The sequence below is a fragment of the Macrotis lagotis genome, chromosome 1 (assembly GCF_037893015.1).
Source record: "Macrotis lagotis isolate mMagLag1 chromosome 1, bilby.v1.9.chrom.fasta, whole genome shotgun sequence".
Classification (NCBI taxonomy): domain Eukaryota; kingdom Metazoa; phylum Chordata; class Mammalia; order Peramelemorphia; family Peramelidae; genus Macrotis; species Macrotis lagotis.
Genome location: NC_133658.1, coordinates 817,284,510 through 817,298,409, shown reverse-complemented (window position 1 = coordinate 817,298,409; position 13,900 = coordinate 817,284,510). Strand labels below are relative to the sequence as shown.

Here is a 13,900-nt window from a genome sequence, read left to right as displayed (position 1 = left end):
ATTACAATATATATAATCCAATAGTTTAGGAAAGGGATTATAAATGCAGGATTGGTGACTATGATAATCTCTTGTGCAGAATATCCTATCCCAATTCTAACATACATTTTCAATGACTGTTCTTCCTGTGGTCTCATTTCATACTCATACAGTACTTTTCAATAGAATTTCTGGCTGATTCCAGAGATATGTATAAAAATTCTAAGCAGCATTACCCACTTCATATTTTCCTCAACTGTTTGACCATAATAATGGTATGTTTTTTGAAGTCTTTAAATGAATAGTACTGATCACTCTCACTAACTTATCCAATTTAACAAAATTCTTAAATATATTAGGTATGATTGCCTAATCAGAAGCCCACATATTATTGCTTAACTTGTTTGAGTAGCAATTTTCTTAGTTTTAGAATTTAGATAAGTATTGTAAAAATAGCTCTAAAAGTTTTTCAATACAAATTTACCATGGGTTAGTATTTTTCAGTGTATTTGTTTGATAATACAGACTGTCATTATTAAATGTGAACAGGATTCCCCTCAAAGTATATAAATCCATCAAAAAAAAACTCAGTTCTCCCATCAAGTACAGAAAATAAAATGGTCTATATGTAACAAAAACAAATTAAATGGTAAATTGGGGGGCATTTAGGTGGCGCAGTGGATAGAGCACCGGCCCTGGAGTCAGGAGTACCTGAGTTCAAATCCGGCCTCAGACACTTAATAATTACCTAGCCATGTGGCCTTGGGCAAGCCGCTTAAGTCCACTACCTTGAAAAATCTAAAAAAAAAAAAATAGTAAATTGGGAAATTTTTCAACGATTATTATTTAAAGCAAAATAACAAAGCAAAAACGGAAAATGTAAGACTTAGCTGGGACTTTTTAACCAGTAAGGTGGATTTTTAAAAACATATCATTTGCTTCATCCTTAATAAAAAGATTACTTACCAAATTGGCCATATAAATTGTTAGCAGACCTCTCCTGCAAATATTAAAAAAAAAGGAGAGTAAGCTAGAGTATCGATCTGACTTCACGTTAATAATACAAAGCCAGTGAAAAAGTATGATAAGAATAACAATCGTACCAAAAGATTTAAATTGTTAATAATGATTTTGGAACTCTTACAGTTAAATTAAAATAATTTTTGAGGAAATAATGTTTTATCAGTCATTCACATGAATTCTGAAAATTAACTAAGATCTTTCACTATTGAAAAGTATTTAAACAATCGATCAAACTAATTAAAATGCTGCAGGATATAGTATCAAATTTGTTCTTGGTGTACATTTATGCTAGAGGTTTCAAAGTTTGAGAAAAAGTCAAATAACTTAATTCTGTGTCCAAAAATTTAGAGTTAAGGAAACTTAATCAGTATGCAAATGCACTCAAAAATAAAGATTTTATTTACTTTATACTATACACTAAACAAAAATCTATTATATATATATAATGACTACATTAAACAATCATTCAATCATTCTAATAATTACATTAAATTAAAAACAGTAACTGAGTAAATATCACAGCTACATAGATTAAACACAATTTACTTACATTCCATGATCTCTCAGTACATAGAAATAAATAATAATTGTCCAAAGTGAGGAGAAAGTCCATTGAAAAATGCAAAAGTAATGTTATAACACTTTCAAAAGAAAATTCTTTAGCCCAAGCAAAAGCAGTTAAGGTAAGAAACTAAAGCAAGTACTCATGGTATATACTCACAAGGCATCTTAGTTCTGATAACATGGTCCTCTTGAAGAGGACACACTACAACAATATTATGTTTATATAAATATATATGTGTGTGTGTGTGTATATATATATATATATATATATATACACATGCAGAAACACACATACATACATACCTACATACATACATATACATACATTTATTTTGAATTGTTAAAATATCTATATTGGCCATTTCTGATTTTGAGGAATTGTGAACATGACTATTAGGAATTTAAATAAGTTTAAATCACTTCCCTTCATTAATGCATTGATGGAAAAGCTATGTATGAATTGGACCTACCATTACTGGAAGCAATGTGGAATTACACAAAGAAGGTAACTAAAAGATCTAAACTATACCTCTTGACCCAGAGATTCCATTATTGGCATAAACTCCAAGTCAGTCAATGACAAAAAAAAATCAAAAAATAAACAAAAAACCCTACATGTAATTCCAAAATTTATTATTTATTAGTAGCGCTTTGTGGAGTAGCCATTAATTAGAAACAAAATAGAACCTATAAACTGGGGAATAAATAAATACACTGTGGCACATAAATATAATGATATATTACTGTACTGTGAGGAATAATCAGTGAAACAAGACAAAGACTTAAATGAAGAAATACAAGAGTAAAGTAAGTAGAACCAAGAAAGCAACAATGATATTAGTTAGAATTAATATAATGTTTCTAAAGGGCTTTACAAATACCATTTCATTTGAGCTTCATGATAATCCTGGGTGATAAGAGCTATTATTATTCTTCCCATTTTGCAGATGAGGAAACTGAGGCAGATGGAGATTAAGTGATTTGCCCAGGGTCACAAAGGGAAGTCACATTCGAACTCAGGCCTCCTTGATTTCCTTCAAGTTCCAGCTAAAATCCCACCTTCACTAGGAAGCTTTTCCCAAACCCTCTTAATTCTAGCTTTCCTTCCACTGATTGATTTTTTCCTTTTTATACTGGATAGTTGTCCATACATAATTGTTTGAATGTTGTCTCCCATATTAGATTTATGAGCTCCTCCAATATAAAAATTGTCTTTTGTCTTTCTTTGCATCCTAGCATTTGCATAAAGCCTGGCACCTAGGTGGGCACTGAAGAAAAGTTTAGTACCTGACTCCTGACTTACTAGATTCTATCCACTGTGACATCTACTTGCTTCTTATATACAACATACACAACGATGTAAATGGAAAGAAACATATAATGGAAATAAAAACAATCACAAAATATAGAAATTAAATGCAATGAAATTATGAGGAAACTTTGCCTCAAGAGATGATAATTCCCCACCCTCAATCAATCTGATTCAAAGTTGTTTGTTCTACTTCTCCATCTACCTTACAACTCCAACTCCTCCCTTTCATTCACTTTCGTCTAATCAGTAATCATTTAGAGGGTTTTTTTAAATATTACATATGGTTTTTATTTCTTCATCAAAAAACTGCCTGTTCCTATCCTTTTACCATTTATGAACTAGGAAATAAAATAATACACTAACATAGTTTATCCTTGCTAGATGAAACATAATGTGCTATTCCCAAACTGCTGAAAGGGTGAGTAACATGGTGAAAACTGAGCTTTAAGAGTTTAGCATAAAGAAAAAAGATCACGGGAACTGAATCAAAGCTTTGCTGATTATGACCTGTAGAAAACTGGAAGGAAATACTGACATCACCTACTCTAATCCCCCATTTTATAGATGAGGAAACTAGTCATATTACTTGCCCAAAATCTCAGTTAGGACTCAAATTCAGGGCCTCTACCTCCAAATCCAACAAATTATTATACAGTCCCACACTACCTCCTCATAAAGGATACTGATAGAATATTGTTCTGTAAAAAAAAAAAGTGCAATTTCAAAAGTAATTTAGTCCAACAAGACTTTACGTGTTAGAGGTGGGGGAATAAACTAGAAAAGTTAAGGGAATAATTCTAAAGCTAACCACAAAGCATTGTGCTTTCTGAAATACTTGCTCTATAGGTTAACAAACTCACTTTTTTCTTAAATTGTTTTCCTTTCCCTCTAAGCACATCTTCTGGCTCTCAAGACCTGGTTCCCCCCTAATGATATAGCCTTACTGTTCACCTTCTTCAACAAAGGCTGTACTTTTACTCATTCATCCTCACCTTACCCCCCTCTCTAAGTCAAGGAGGGGGAAGATTTGGAATATTCCACTTCTCAGACTTCTCTCGTCCTCCATCAATCATTAACTTTTCATCCTTTGGGAACTCAATCAAAATTCTGGAAGCTGTTGCCTTCAGACCTCCAATCCACTCCTTTTCTTTTCCTCAATGAATTCAATGTATAACTCATATCCTCATGCTTGAGGAATTCTACATACATATTGATAATCTATCAAACACCACTTTGAGTCCCAATTCCTTAACTTTCAATTTTATTTACAACATCCTACTCTATCACAATACCTCAGCCATACAGAAAGATGGAAAAACTCTTGATTTTCTCTTATCTCACAAATGTATGACTTTCATATTTATAAACTCTGAATTTCCTTATTCTGACCATAATCTGCTATCATTCTACTTCTCCATCTACCTTACAACTCCAACTCCTCCCTTTAATTCACAATGTTACTGCCCAATCTCAATTCATTATTTTTTTCTCAGGCTATCACCCCGACAGAGGCTACACTATTTTCCCTTCCCCAAAATGGACTTTTAAATGAAGCTCTTCAACTTTATAAGATCCTCTGTTCTTTAATCTCTTATACCTTCCTTAGCCTATTGCAGATCTTCTCCTGAAAAGCCTCAACTACTATGGCCAGTCACTATTTCTACTCTCACACATATGCTGCCAAATAAAACAGGGGAAAAATTCCAAAACTATTGATTGTGTTTCTTATATTACCTCAATTGGTAATGCTTTAATACTTTTCTAAATGACTTTCACAATTTTCAAAGTAGTTCTTCCAAATCTTTTCAACCCTCTCTAAATTGCTCATGACTTCCCCCTCCCCCCAAACTATCAGTTGAGGATCCTGATTCATATTTCACTGAAAAAAAAATTGTGGTCATTTTCCAGGAGGTTCTTCTTCTCTCTTCCTCAACTTATTATCTCCTAGATGCATTTTGCTACTATCTCTGCCTTCATCCCTGTCACACATAATAAGGCAGCATTACTCCCTGTCAAAGGAAATTCTACTACACAGACAAGTGATCCTATTAGATCCTGTCTTCTCTCAATTTAACATACTTGTCATTTCACTTATTTTCAATCTCCCTGTGTCTAGTGGCTGCTGCCCTACCATCAGTCAACAGTTCGTCCACAAGCATTTATTAAATGCTCACTTACTATGTGTTAGGCACTGCACTGAGGGCTTGGAGTATAGGCACAAAGTAAAAAAAGGATTCCCCAATACTAGGAATTTTCATTGTAAAGATGGAAAGCAACCCATAAAGGTAAACTGAAAAGAGGATGGAGAAAGGGAGACTATTAGGTGCTGGAGAAGTTCACATTGGATTCGGGTAAGATATGAAGCAATGGCTACCTAGGCATGAAAAAAGTCAACCACTCAGAGGCAGGGATGGATGAAGGGTACTTCTGAAGTATGAATTCTGGGACCACAATGATCTTTTCTGTGGCATGATGGAGGAGATTGAAGTTGTCCTCACAAAACCCTCACTTGATACATCCATATCTACCAGTTATCATCCCCCATCTCTTTTTTTTGTGGAGAGAATCCTTAATAGTATGAACTTGAGAAGGTTATCACCACTTGAGTTCAACTTAAAATGTTTTCTTTTTTTCCCAAATACATCTTAGATAACATTTTATTTGAATATCTCTAATGCACTAAAATACTGTGATTTCTGTGAATCTGTAATTCTGTAAATTATAAAACAGATGTTCCTCTTTTGATGAGCAGAATGTGTTCCTGGAAAGGGATGAGGAAAATATATAGGGCATTATATTTAAGGAATTCTGCCACTTAAAGAAATGTTAATAAAACAAAGAAACAAACTCTAACACATAACTTCCCTAGAAGTTAATTAGCTAATTGTTTACTTAATACAGATTTTAATAACCCTTTGATCCAGCAATACCACTACTGGATCTACACCCTGAAGAGATGATGAAAAAGGGTCAAAACATCACTTGTACGAAAATATTCATGGCAGCCCTGTTTGTGGTGGCAAAGAATTGGAAATTGAGTGAATGTCCATCAATTGGGGAATGGCTTAGCAAACTGTGGTATATGTATGTCATGGAACACTATGTTCTATCAGAAACCAGGAGGGATGGGAATTCAGGGAAACCTGAAAGGATTTGCATGAAGTGATGCTGGGCAAGATGAGCAGAACCAGAAAAACACTGTACACCCTAACAGCATCATGGGAATAATGGTCAACCTTAATGGGCTTGCTCATTCCATCAGTGCAACAATCAGGCATAATTCTGGAGTATCTGTGATGGAGAATACCATCTGTATCCAGAGAAAGAATTGTGGAGTCTGAACAAAGTCCAAAGACTATTACCTTTAATTTAAATAAAAACCAATATCTTATGTAATTTTGCTACCTCTTATACTTTATTTTTCTTCCTTAAGGATATTTCTCTCTCATCACATTCAACTTAGATTATCGCATACCACAGAAACAATATAGATTTTAATAGTAGTATTGCTTTAAGAAACATACATTTCTGTCCAAAAAGAAACAACATAAACTTTCTCAACACTAAAAAAGTAACTTTCCCTTTAATTATGGACAATGCTTGCAAAGAAAATTAAATATCACCTTTTATCAGCCAATATGAGTATGTGGTTGGCCAAATAAGTGAAAAAAAGAAAAGAGAAGAATGTTTTACTCTACTGTAAAACATATGACTATAACTACAAAACTAAATCCAACACATAAATCACAAATAGCTCAACAATGTATTAATTATAATTAGTCCAAGAGATAAACATTTTCTCCCTCCAACAGCAGCTTAATATCAAATATCAAAAAGCTGATCAATCCTAGATTTTTAACTCTATGACTGAGTTTAAAATAACAAAAGTACCACAATAAATATTTAGGTTATAGTTAATCTCTTACATTCACTCATTTCTTAGCAACAGCTAGAACTCAACAGTAAAACATGAATGCAGAAGTTTACTCAAAAGAAATAAAAGCAGTTGAACTTCCTAAAGGGAAAACTGAAATGTACCATATTTAAGCAATGAAAATTAAATCCAAGATAAACCAATGATCAAAAAGTGTGTTACTTACTAAATTCTTAAAAACTTCTATTTTGTTTTTATGCATCATCACTAAGTCTATCACAAAATTTCTGTTTTAAGATATATTTTAGAACTATCATAATAATTTGAAAAAATTATTTTAAATATTTAAATATAAATTTTAATATACTACCTTGCTCCATAAATTCTACTGATACTCAATAAAATGAAAGAAAATACAATGCCTAAAATGCTTTGCAGACAATGTATTATATAAATTTTTATTATTATATTTATTATTTATAAAACATGCCATAAAGGGACTATCAGACTGTATCACAAAGACAAAGAAAACCTGTTTAACTGAGTTCAAAAAACACAGAATCTCTTGGTTAGGAGAAATTATCTAAAACTTTCCCAAAATCATAATGTTTTCATCCTCCTTCTTTAACCTTCTCACATGTGACCTTCCTTATTCCTACTACCATCTGAATTACTGCCTCCATATAAGTTTTCTATTTTTACCCTCAAAGAGAATTTCTTCCTTGATAAATATGAACTTTTTTGCTGATATTAAAAAGGTTCTTAAATAATTAACTGTGATAGATACCTATTTATATGATAATAATGTTGCAGGATCATACAGGGAATCTATACAGGTCAGTCTGTAAATTGACTAAAGGTTAAATAGGCTAGAACTAAGGGATTTGCAGTCATAAAAACGGCAAATCTGTATAGAATATGGAAGTATAAAAGGTAAAAGTGTGGGGTCTGAGGTTTGACTACCCTGAAGAGTAGCTCAAATGGAGGGAAGCTATAAGTACTATTTCATTACAATAAACATCTATGTCTATGATTTCAAGGCCTCCATCACCTGCAAATTCCTTTAACCTGAACTATAATTTCTGAACAAATATGATACTTATCAATCCAAGTCAATAGTGTTAGAAAATGTTAAACACAGTTTACTAATTTGTAGCTACAAGTTGAACCCAACCTAATTTGTCACTTTACTTAACAAATGAAAAGCAATGTGATGTGGAAGAAAGAACACAGGATTCTGGCTCAAGAAGTCCCCTGTTCCAATTCTGGTTAGGAGATTTAACAATTGTATGGCTTGGATATTCTGAATTATAAAAATATCCTGTATTTTAATTATCTGTGAATATGTATCATATCCAATAGAATATATAATTTTCTTGAAGGCAAGGACAGTTTTTATGTATATCCAGATCTTAATGAAGTGCAACACACATAAAAGGCATTCAATAACTGCTTGATGAATTGCCCCAGAATATGAAGGAAATAACTATAACACTCAGATGGGAAGAAAACTCTATCTTATTCAATAGGGAATCAGGAAGGTAAAGTGATAAGAAATATGAAGGGGAATGATAAAAGAGAGAGCAGGTTAGGAAAGGCAGTGGTCAGAAATAAAACAAGGCTTTTGGGGAGGGAAAGGAAAAAAGTGAAGGATAAACAAAATGGAAGGAAAGACACTGTCAGTAATCATACCTGTGAAGGGGAATATGATGGATTCACCCATAAAAATAGAAAGAGCAGAATGGATTAGAAACTAAAATCCAACAACGTGTTGTTTACAAAAGACATACTTGAAACAGAAAGAGACACATCTGAAGTCAAAAAGGCAGAAGGAGCCATTATGATCTCATACAAAAACCTAATTAAAAGAGAGAGAACTAAGAAAACTATATTTTGGGGGCAGCTAGGTGGCACAATGGATAGAGCACTGGCCCTGGAGTCAGAAGTACCTGAGTTCAAATTTGGCCTCAGACACTTAATAACTATCTAGCTGAATGGCCTTGGGCAAGCCACTTAACCCCACTACCTTGCAAAAACATGAAAAAAAAAAACAACAACTATATTTTGCCAAAAGATAACACAATGAAGTAATACTAAAACATTCTAAAGCAAGTTTCTCTAATAAAGACTTTATTTCTCAAATATATAGGGAACTGAGGATAATTTTTAAAAATAAATCATTTAAAAAATAAGTCATTTCCCAATTAATTAAAGAATATGAAGACACATTCAGAAAAAGAAACAAAGCTATCTTCATATGAAAAAAATGCTCTAAACTACTACTGATTAGAGAAAAGAAAATTAAAACAACTCTGGGGTACCATCTGACCCCTGTTAGAAATGACAAATGCTGGATAGGGATGAGGAAAATAGGTTGGACTGTCCGTGGAAGTGTAAAATGGAGAATATGCAACCAAGCTCAAAGGGCTATAAAACTGCAAATCTTTTTATCCAGTAATATCACAACTAGATCTGTACCTCAAAGAAACTGGAAAATGACTTATTTGTACAAAAATATTTATAGCAGCTCTTTTTGTGGTGACACAGAGGATGTTCATCAATTGGGAAATGGCTGAACAAGATGCAACATAATTGTGATGGAATACTACTGTACTACAAGAAATGACAAGGGGTGGAAGTCTCAGAAAAATCATGCCAAGACTTCTATGAATTGATGCAAAATAAAGTGAGAAGAACTTGGAGATCACTGTCAATAGCAATAGTAATATAATAATGATCAATTATGAAAGACATGGCTTATTCTGATCAATATAACGATCCAAGACAATTTCAAAGGACTAATGTTGAAAAAATGCAATCCCTCTTCAGAAAAAGAACTGACAAAAAAATACAAAATGAAGTACAACTTTCTTACATAATTTTTGCTATTATTTTGAAATATGACTAATATGGAAATATGTTTTCCATGATTTCACATGTATAAGTGATATTTTGCTTGCCTTCTCAGTGGATGGAAGAGTGGGAGGAATGGAGGGAATAGGGGAACTAAAAATGAAAAATAAAAGAATTCTCAAAATAAAAAATTTAATTTTTAAATAAATAAAACCATTTAATAAAAAAAATACACCAGTAGACTTGATAAGAATTAGTCATACTGGGGGCGGCTAGATGGCATAGTGGATAACGCACTGGCCCTGAAGTCAGGAGTACCTGGGTGCAAATCCAGTCTCTGATACTTAATAATTACCTAGCTGTGTGGCCTTGGGCAAGCCACTTAACCCCACTTGCCTTGCAAAAACCTAAAAAAAAAACAAAAAAAACAAACAAACAAAAAAAAGAATTAGTCATACTAAACAGAGTATGCTGGTAATGGGTGAACAAATCAGAATGGAAAGTATTTTAAGGAAAAGTTCTAAATTTGGTGAATTCAAATGTAATAAGATATATATATATATATATATATATATATATATATATATATATATATATACACACACACACACACACACACCCATGCATACTCTGCATATATATTGTCTATTAAAAATTCTAATATAGGAGAATATGTTGGGGCGGAGCCAAGATGGCAACATGAAGGGATCCAGTCTTAGGAGCTCTCTGATAAAAACTTACATAAACTAAGGATTCTAACTAAACTTTCAAGAGACAGAACCCACAAAGGGACCCAGTGAGGCAGTTCTCCTACTCAATGTAACCTGGAAAAGAGCAGAAAGGCTCTGCTCCCAGGGGTCTGAGGGGTGGCCCGCCAGAGGGGTGGCCCACCAGAGCCAAAGAACTTCAGCCTCCTGGAGGCAGTCCAAGGGCGCTGGGAGCCGAGGCTCACAGCAGGGGGGGGAGTCTCCTGAGCTGCACCCCGGGGAGCACTGGCACAAAGTGGGGGAACAGCAGGGGACCTCTGCCAGGGAGATCACATGGAGCCCAGCCCTCAGGGCACACAGCCAGCAGCTTGGTCTTTCTGCAGCCCAAATCCAGGAAACAGAAGCAGGTGGAGCCTATAAGCAGGAGCCCCCAGGGCATGAGCCCATTGAGCTGAGGGAGGGGAGTGAAGAGATTGCAGAGCTCTGTCCTCTGCCTCTGGAACAGGACTCTGGGGCTCTGACCACATTCAGATCCTGATGCCAGTCTAGGCCCCCCCATAGAACAACAGGGCCCCCCCACCTCGGCCCCGTGGCAGAGGGGGGCGCTTATGGTCATTCACAGACCAGGAGGGAGGACAGAGCCTCACACACTGAGACCCTTGTGGGAGTGTCCCAAAAGCTCAGGAAGTACCCCCAAAAAACAGGCTTAGGCTAGGAAAATGAACAAGCAAAGAAATAAGAGAAAGACCATTGAGAAATATTTTGCAAATGAGCCCAAGAAGGATCAAAATACTCAGTCTGAAGATGAGGAAGCACAAGCTCCTCGGTCTTAGAATAAGAAAGAAGCATTTCAAGTTCCTTCCATTTTATTTTCTCACTCTTTGAACCTGGGTGAATTATTACATCTCCCTGATGTTTCAAAATGAAACACAATACACACACACACACACACACACACACACACACACACACACACATATACAAACACAAATGAGTGTATATACATATATATAGTCATAAAGAAATTTATGAACACCCAACCTACTTCATAGATTTCTTCATGACATCAAATTAGACAACAAAAATAAAAGCACTTTGAACCTATAAAATATTTTATAAATAAAAGCTATTAGTAATTTAGTTTTGATCTCTAGTACTCACTTAAATTTAGAATATCAGTTATCCAATGAGAGCCAATATCCAGAGTCAATAAGATTTTTCAAATCTTAATCTTGATTGGTATTTAAAGATAAAGTAATAGTTATTTGCAAGATAAATAAATTACTACAGTAAGAAAGTATAACTTCCTAAACAGCAATAAAGTGATCAAAGAAAATTCTAAAACTTATGATAGAAAATGTCATCCACATCCACAGAAAGAACTATGGAGTCTTGAATGCAGATCAAAGCATACTATTTTCACTTTTTTTAAAATCAAGTTTATTAAGTACCAGGTTATTAGGTTCATGAGCATCCAAGAACATAAAAAAGCAACTGGAACATAAAATAATGAATGTTCAGTTTTCTAATGATATTACAAAATGAATCAGAAAGAATTTTATATATATATATATATATATATATATATATAAATAAACTTATTGTTTTAAAATAAAGGTTTCATGGCAGAAACTAGGCAAAAACCAATATTTCATATCCTATACAAAGATTAGGTTAAAATGAGCAAATCATTTAGACATAAAGGGTGATACTATGGGCAAATAAACAGAGCAAGGAATAGTTCACCTGTCAAATTTATGGAGAGAGAAAAGGAATTTATGATCAACAAAAGACAAAGAACATTAGGAAATGCAAAAACAATCATTTTTATCACATTAAATTAAAAAGGGTTTACAGAAGCAAAGTAAACATAATCAAGCAGAAAGTTGGGAGACAATTTTTACAGTCTAATACAAGTTTCATTTCTAAAACACATAGAGAACTGAGTCAAATTTGTAGTAATATAAGTCATCTTGCAATGGTCATAGGATATGAACAGGCAATTTTCAGATGAAAAAAATTAAAGCTCTCAAGAGTCATATAAAAAAAGTTTTAAACCACTTTTAGAGAAATGCAAATTAAAAAAACTTTAAGGTTCCACCTCACACTGATCAGATTGGGGTATTATGAAAGAAAAGGAAAATATTAGAAGGGATATGAGAAAACTGGGACACTAATGCATTGCTGGTGGAGCTGTGAACTGACTCAACCATTCTAAAGAGAAATCTGCTACTATGCTCAAAGGGCTATAAAACTGTGCTTATCTTTTGATTCAGAAATACCACTACTTAGTGGTATTCTAAAGAGATCATAAAACAGGAAAAGGGACATACATGCACAAAAATATTTATAGTAGCTCTTTTAGTGATGACATAGAATTGGAAATTGAGTTGATGCCCATTAATTGGGGGGGAACAGCTGAACAAGTTATGCTATATATATATATATGATTTCAAATGAAAAGTAAGAGAATTTCAGAAAAACCTGGAAAGACTTACAAGACCTGATGATGAATGAAATAGGCATAACTAAAACATTGTACATAGTAACAGCAACACTGTATGATGATCAACTGATAGATTTAGCCCTTCCTAAACAGCAATAAAGTGCTCAAAGAAAATTCCAAGTCTTATGATAGAAAATGCCATCCACATCCATAGAAAGAACTATGGAGTCTTGAATGCAGATCGAAGCATACTATTTTCACTTGTTTTTTAAATCATTTTTCTTTTTTCCTTTCTCATGATTTTTCCCTTTTTTTTCCTGATTCTTTTTTCAAGACAAGACTAATAGAAGTATGTTAACATGATTGTGAACCTATGACGTATAACATATCAGATCGCTTGCTGTCTTGGAGAGAAGGAAAAGAAGGGAGGGAGGAAATTTTTAAAAAGTAAATCAATGTTGAATCACCTGTCTCTATATGTAATTGGAAAAAAATAAAATACTACTAAGATAAAAAGAATTTTACAATACAAAACCAAAATAAAATAAAATAAAATCTAGATTCCACTTTAACAGGTATTTATATTTGAATTGCAAATAAACAAAATGGTTAAATCAAAAGAATGTAATTTTATAAGTCTTTAATTCAGGATTGAACTTTATTCAATTGAATCTGTTCTGGTAAAACTGCTTTCTTTGATTCCTATAAATAGCCAGTCTTAATCAGAGAAGAGCAACTTGAAGTCCTTTAGCAGCAGAGAAACAACTGAACTTCACATCCAGTGATGAAAACTGTAATTAAAATAGAAAGTTATCACTCATGTCTATTTCAGCAGCTGTCCCTCAGAAATAATCCTTCCTAAGTCCACCTGACAAACCCTGTCCTTCCTTTGCTTCTCCACTTCAGCATCTCTGTGGGGTGCACTTCATGCCGATTGTTCCAGGCACATTTCATACTACTTGCTTTTTATGGCTCTGTAAACATCAGCCCAGTTTTTCTGGCTGCCACATTATGCTGCTGAAAACCCCCAGATCTTTTACAGAACATCTACCTGTTTCTCCCATCATAGACTAGAGAAGTTGATTTTTTTCTGTATTCAGATATAAGGCTTTATATTAACCCAACTGAATTTCATCTATTAG

General features: G+C 33.7%; 1 protein-coding gene across 5 annotated transcripts in view; it reads right to left on the bottom strand.

Moving 5' to 3' along the window:
- Nucleotides 1–13,900, bottom strand: part of TMEM135 (transmembrane protein 135) — a 336,711-nt gene that overhangs the window by 258,507 nt on the left and 64,304 nt on the right. For 4 of the 5 annotated variants that reach the window (XM_074217067.1, XM_074217068.1, XM_074217069.1 and 1 more), the window contains exon 4: nucleotides 946–979. The exons of the other annotated variant lie outside the window; for it this stretch is intronic. In XM_074217067.1, coding sequence (XP_074073168.1) covers nucleotides 946–979 — 34 coding nt within the window. The remainder of the gene's footprint in view (nucleotides 1–945; nucleotides 980–13,900) is intronic. 5 annotated transcript variants of the gene reach the window in all.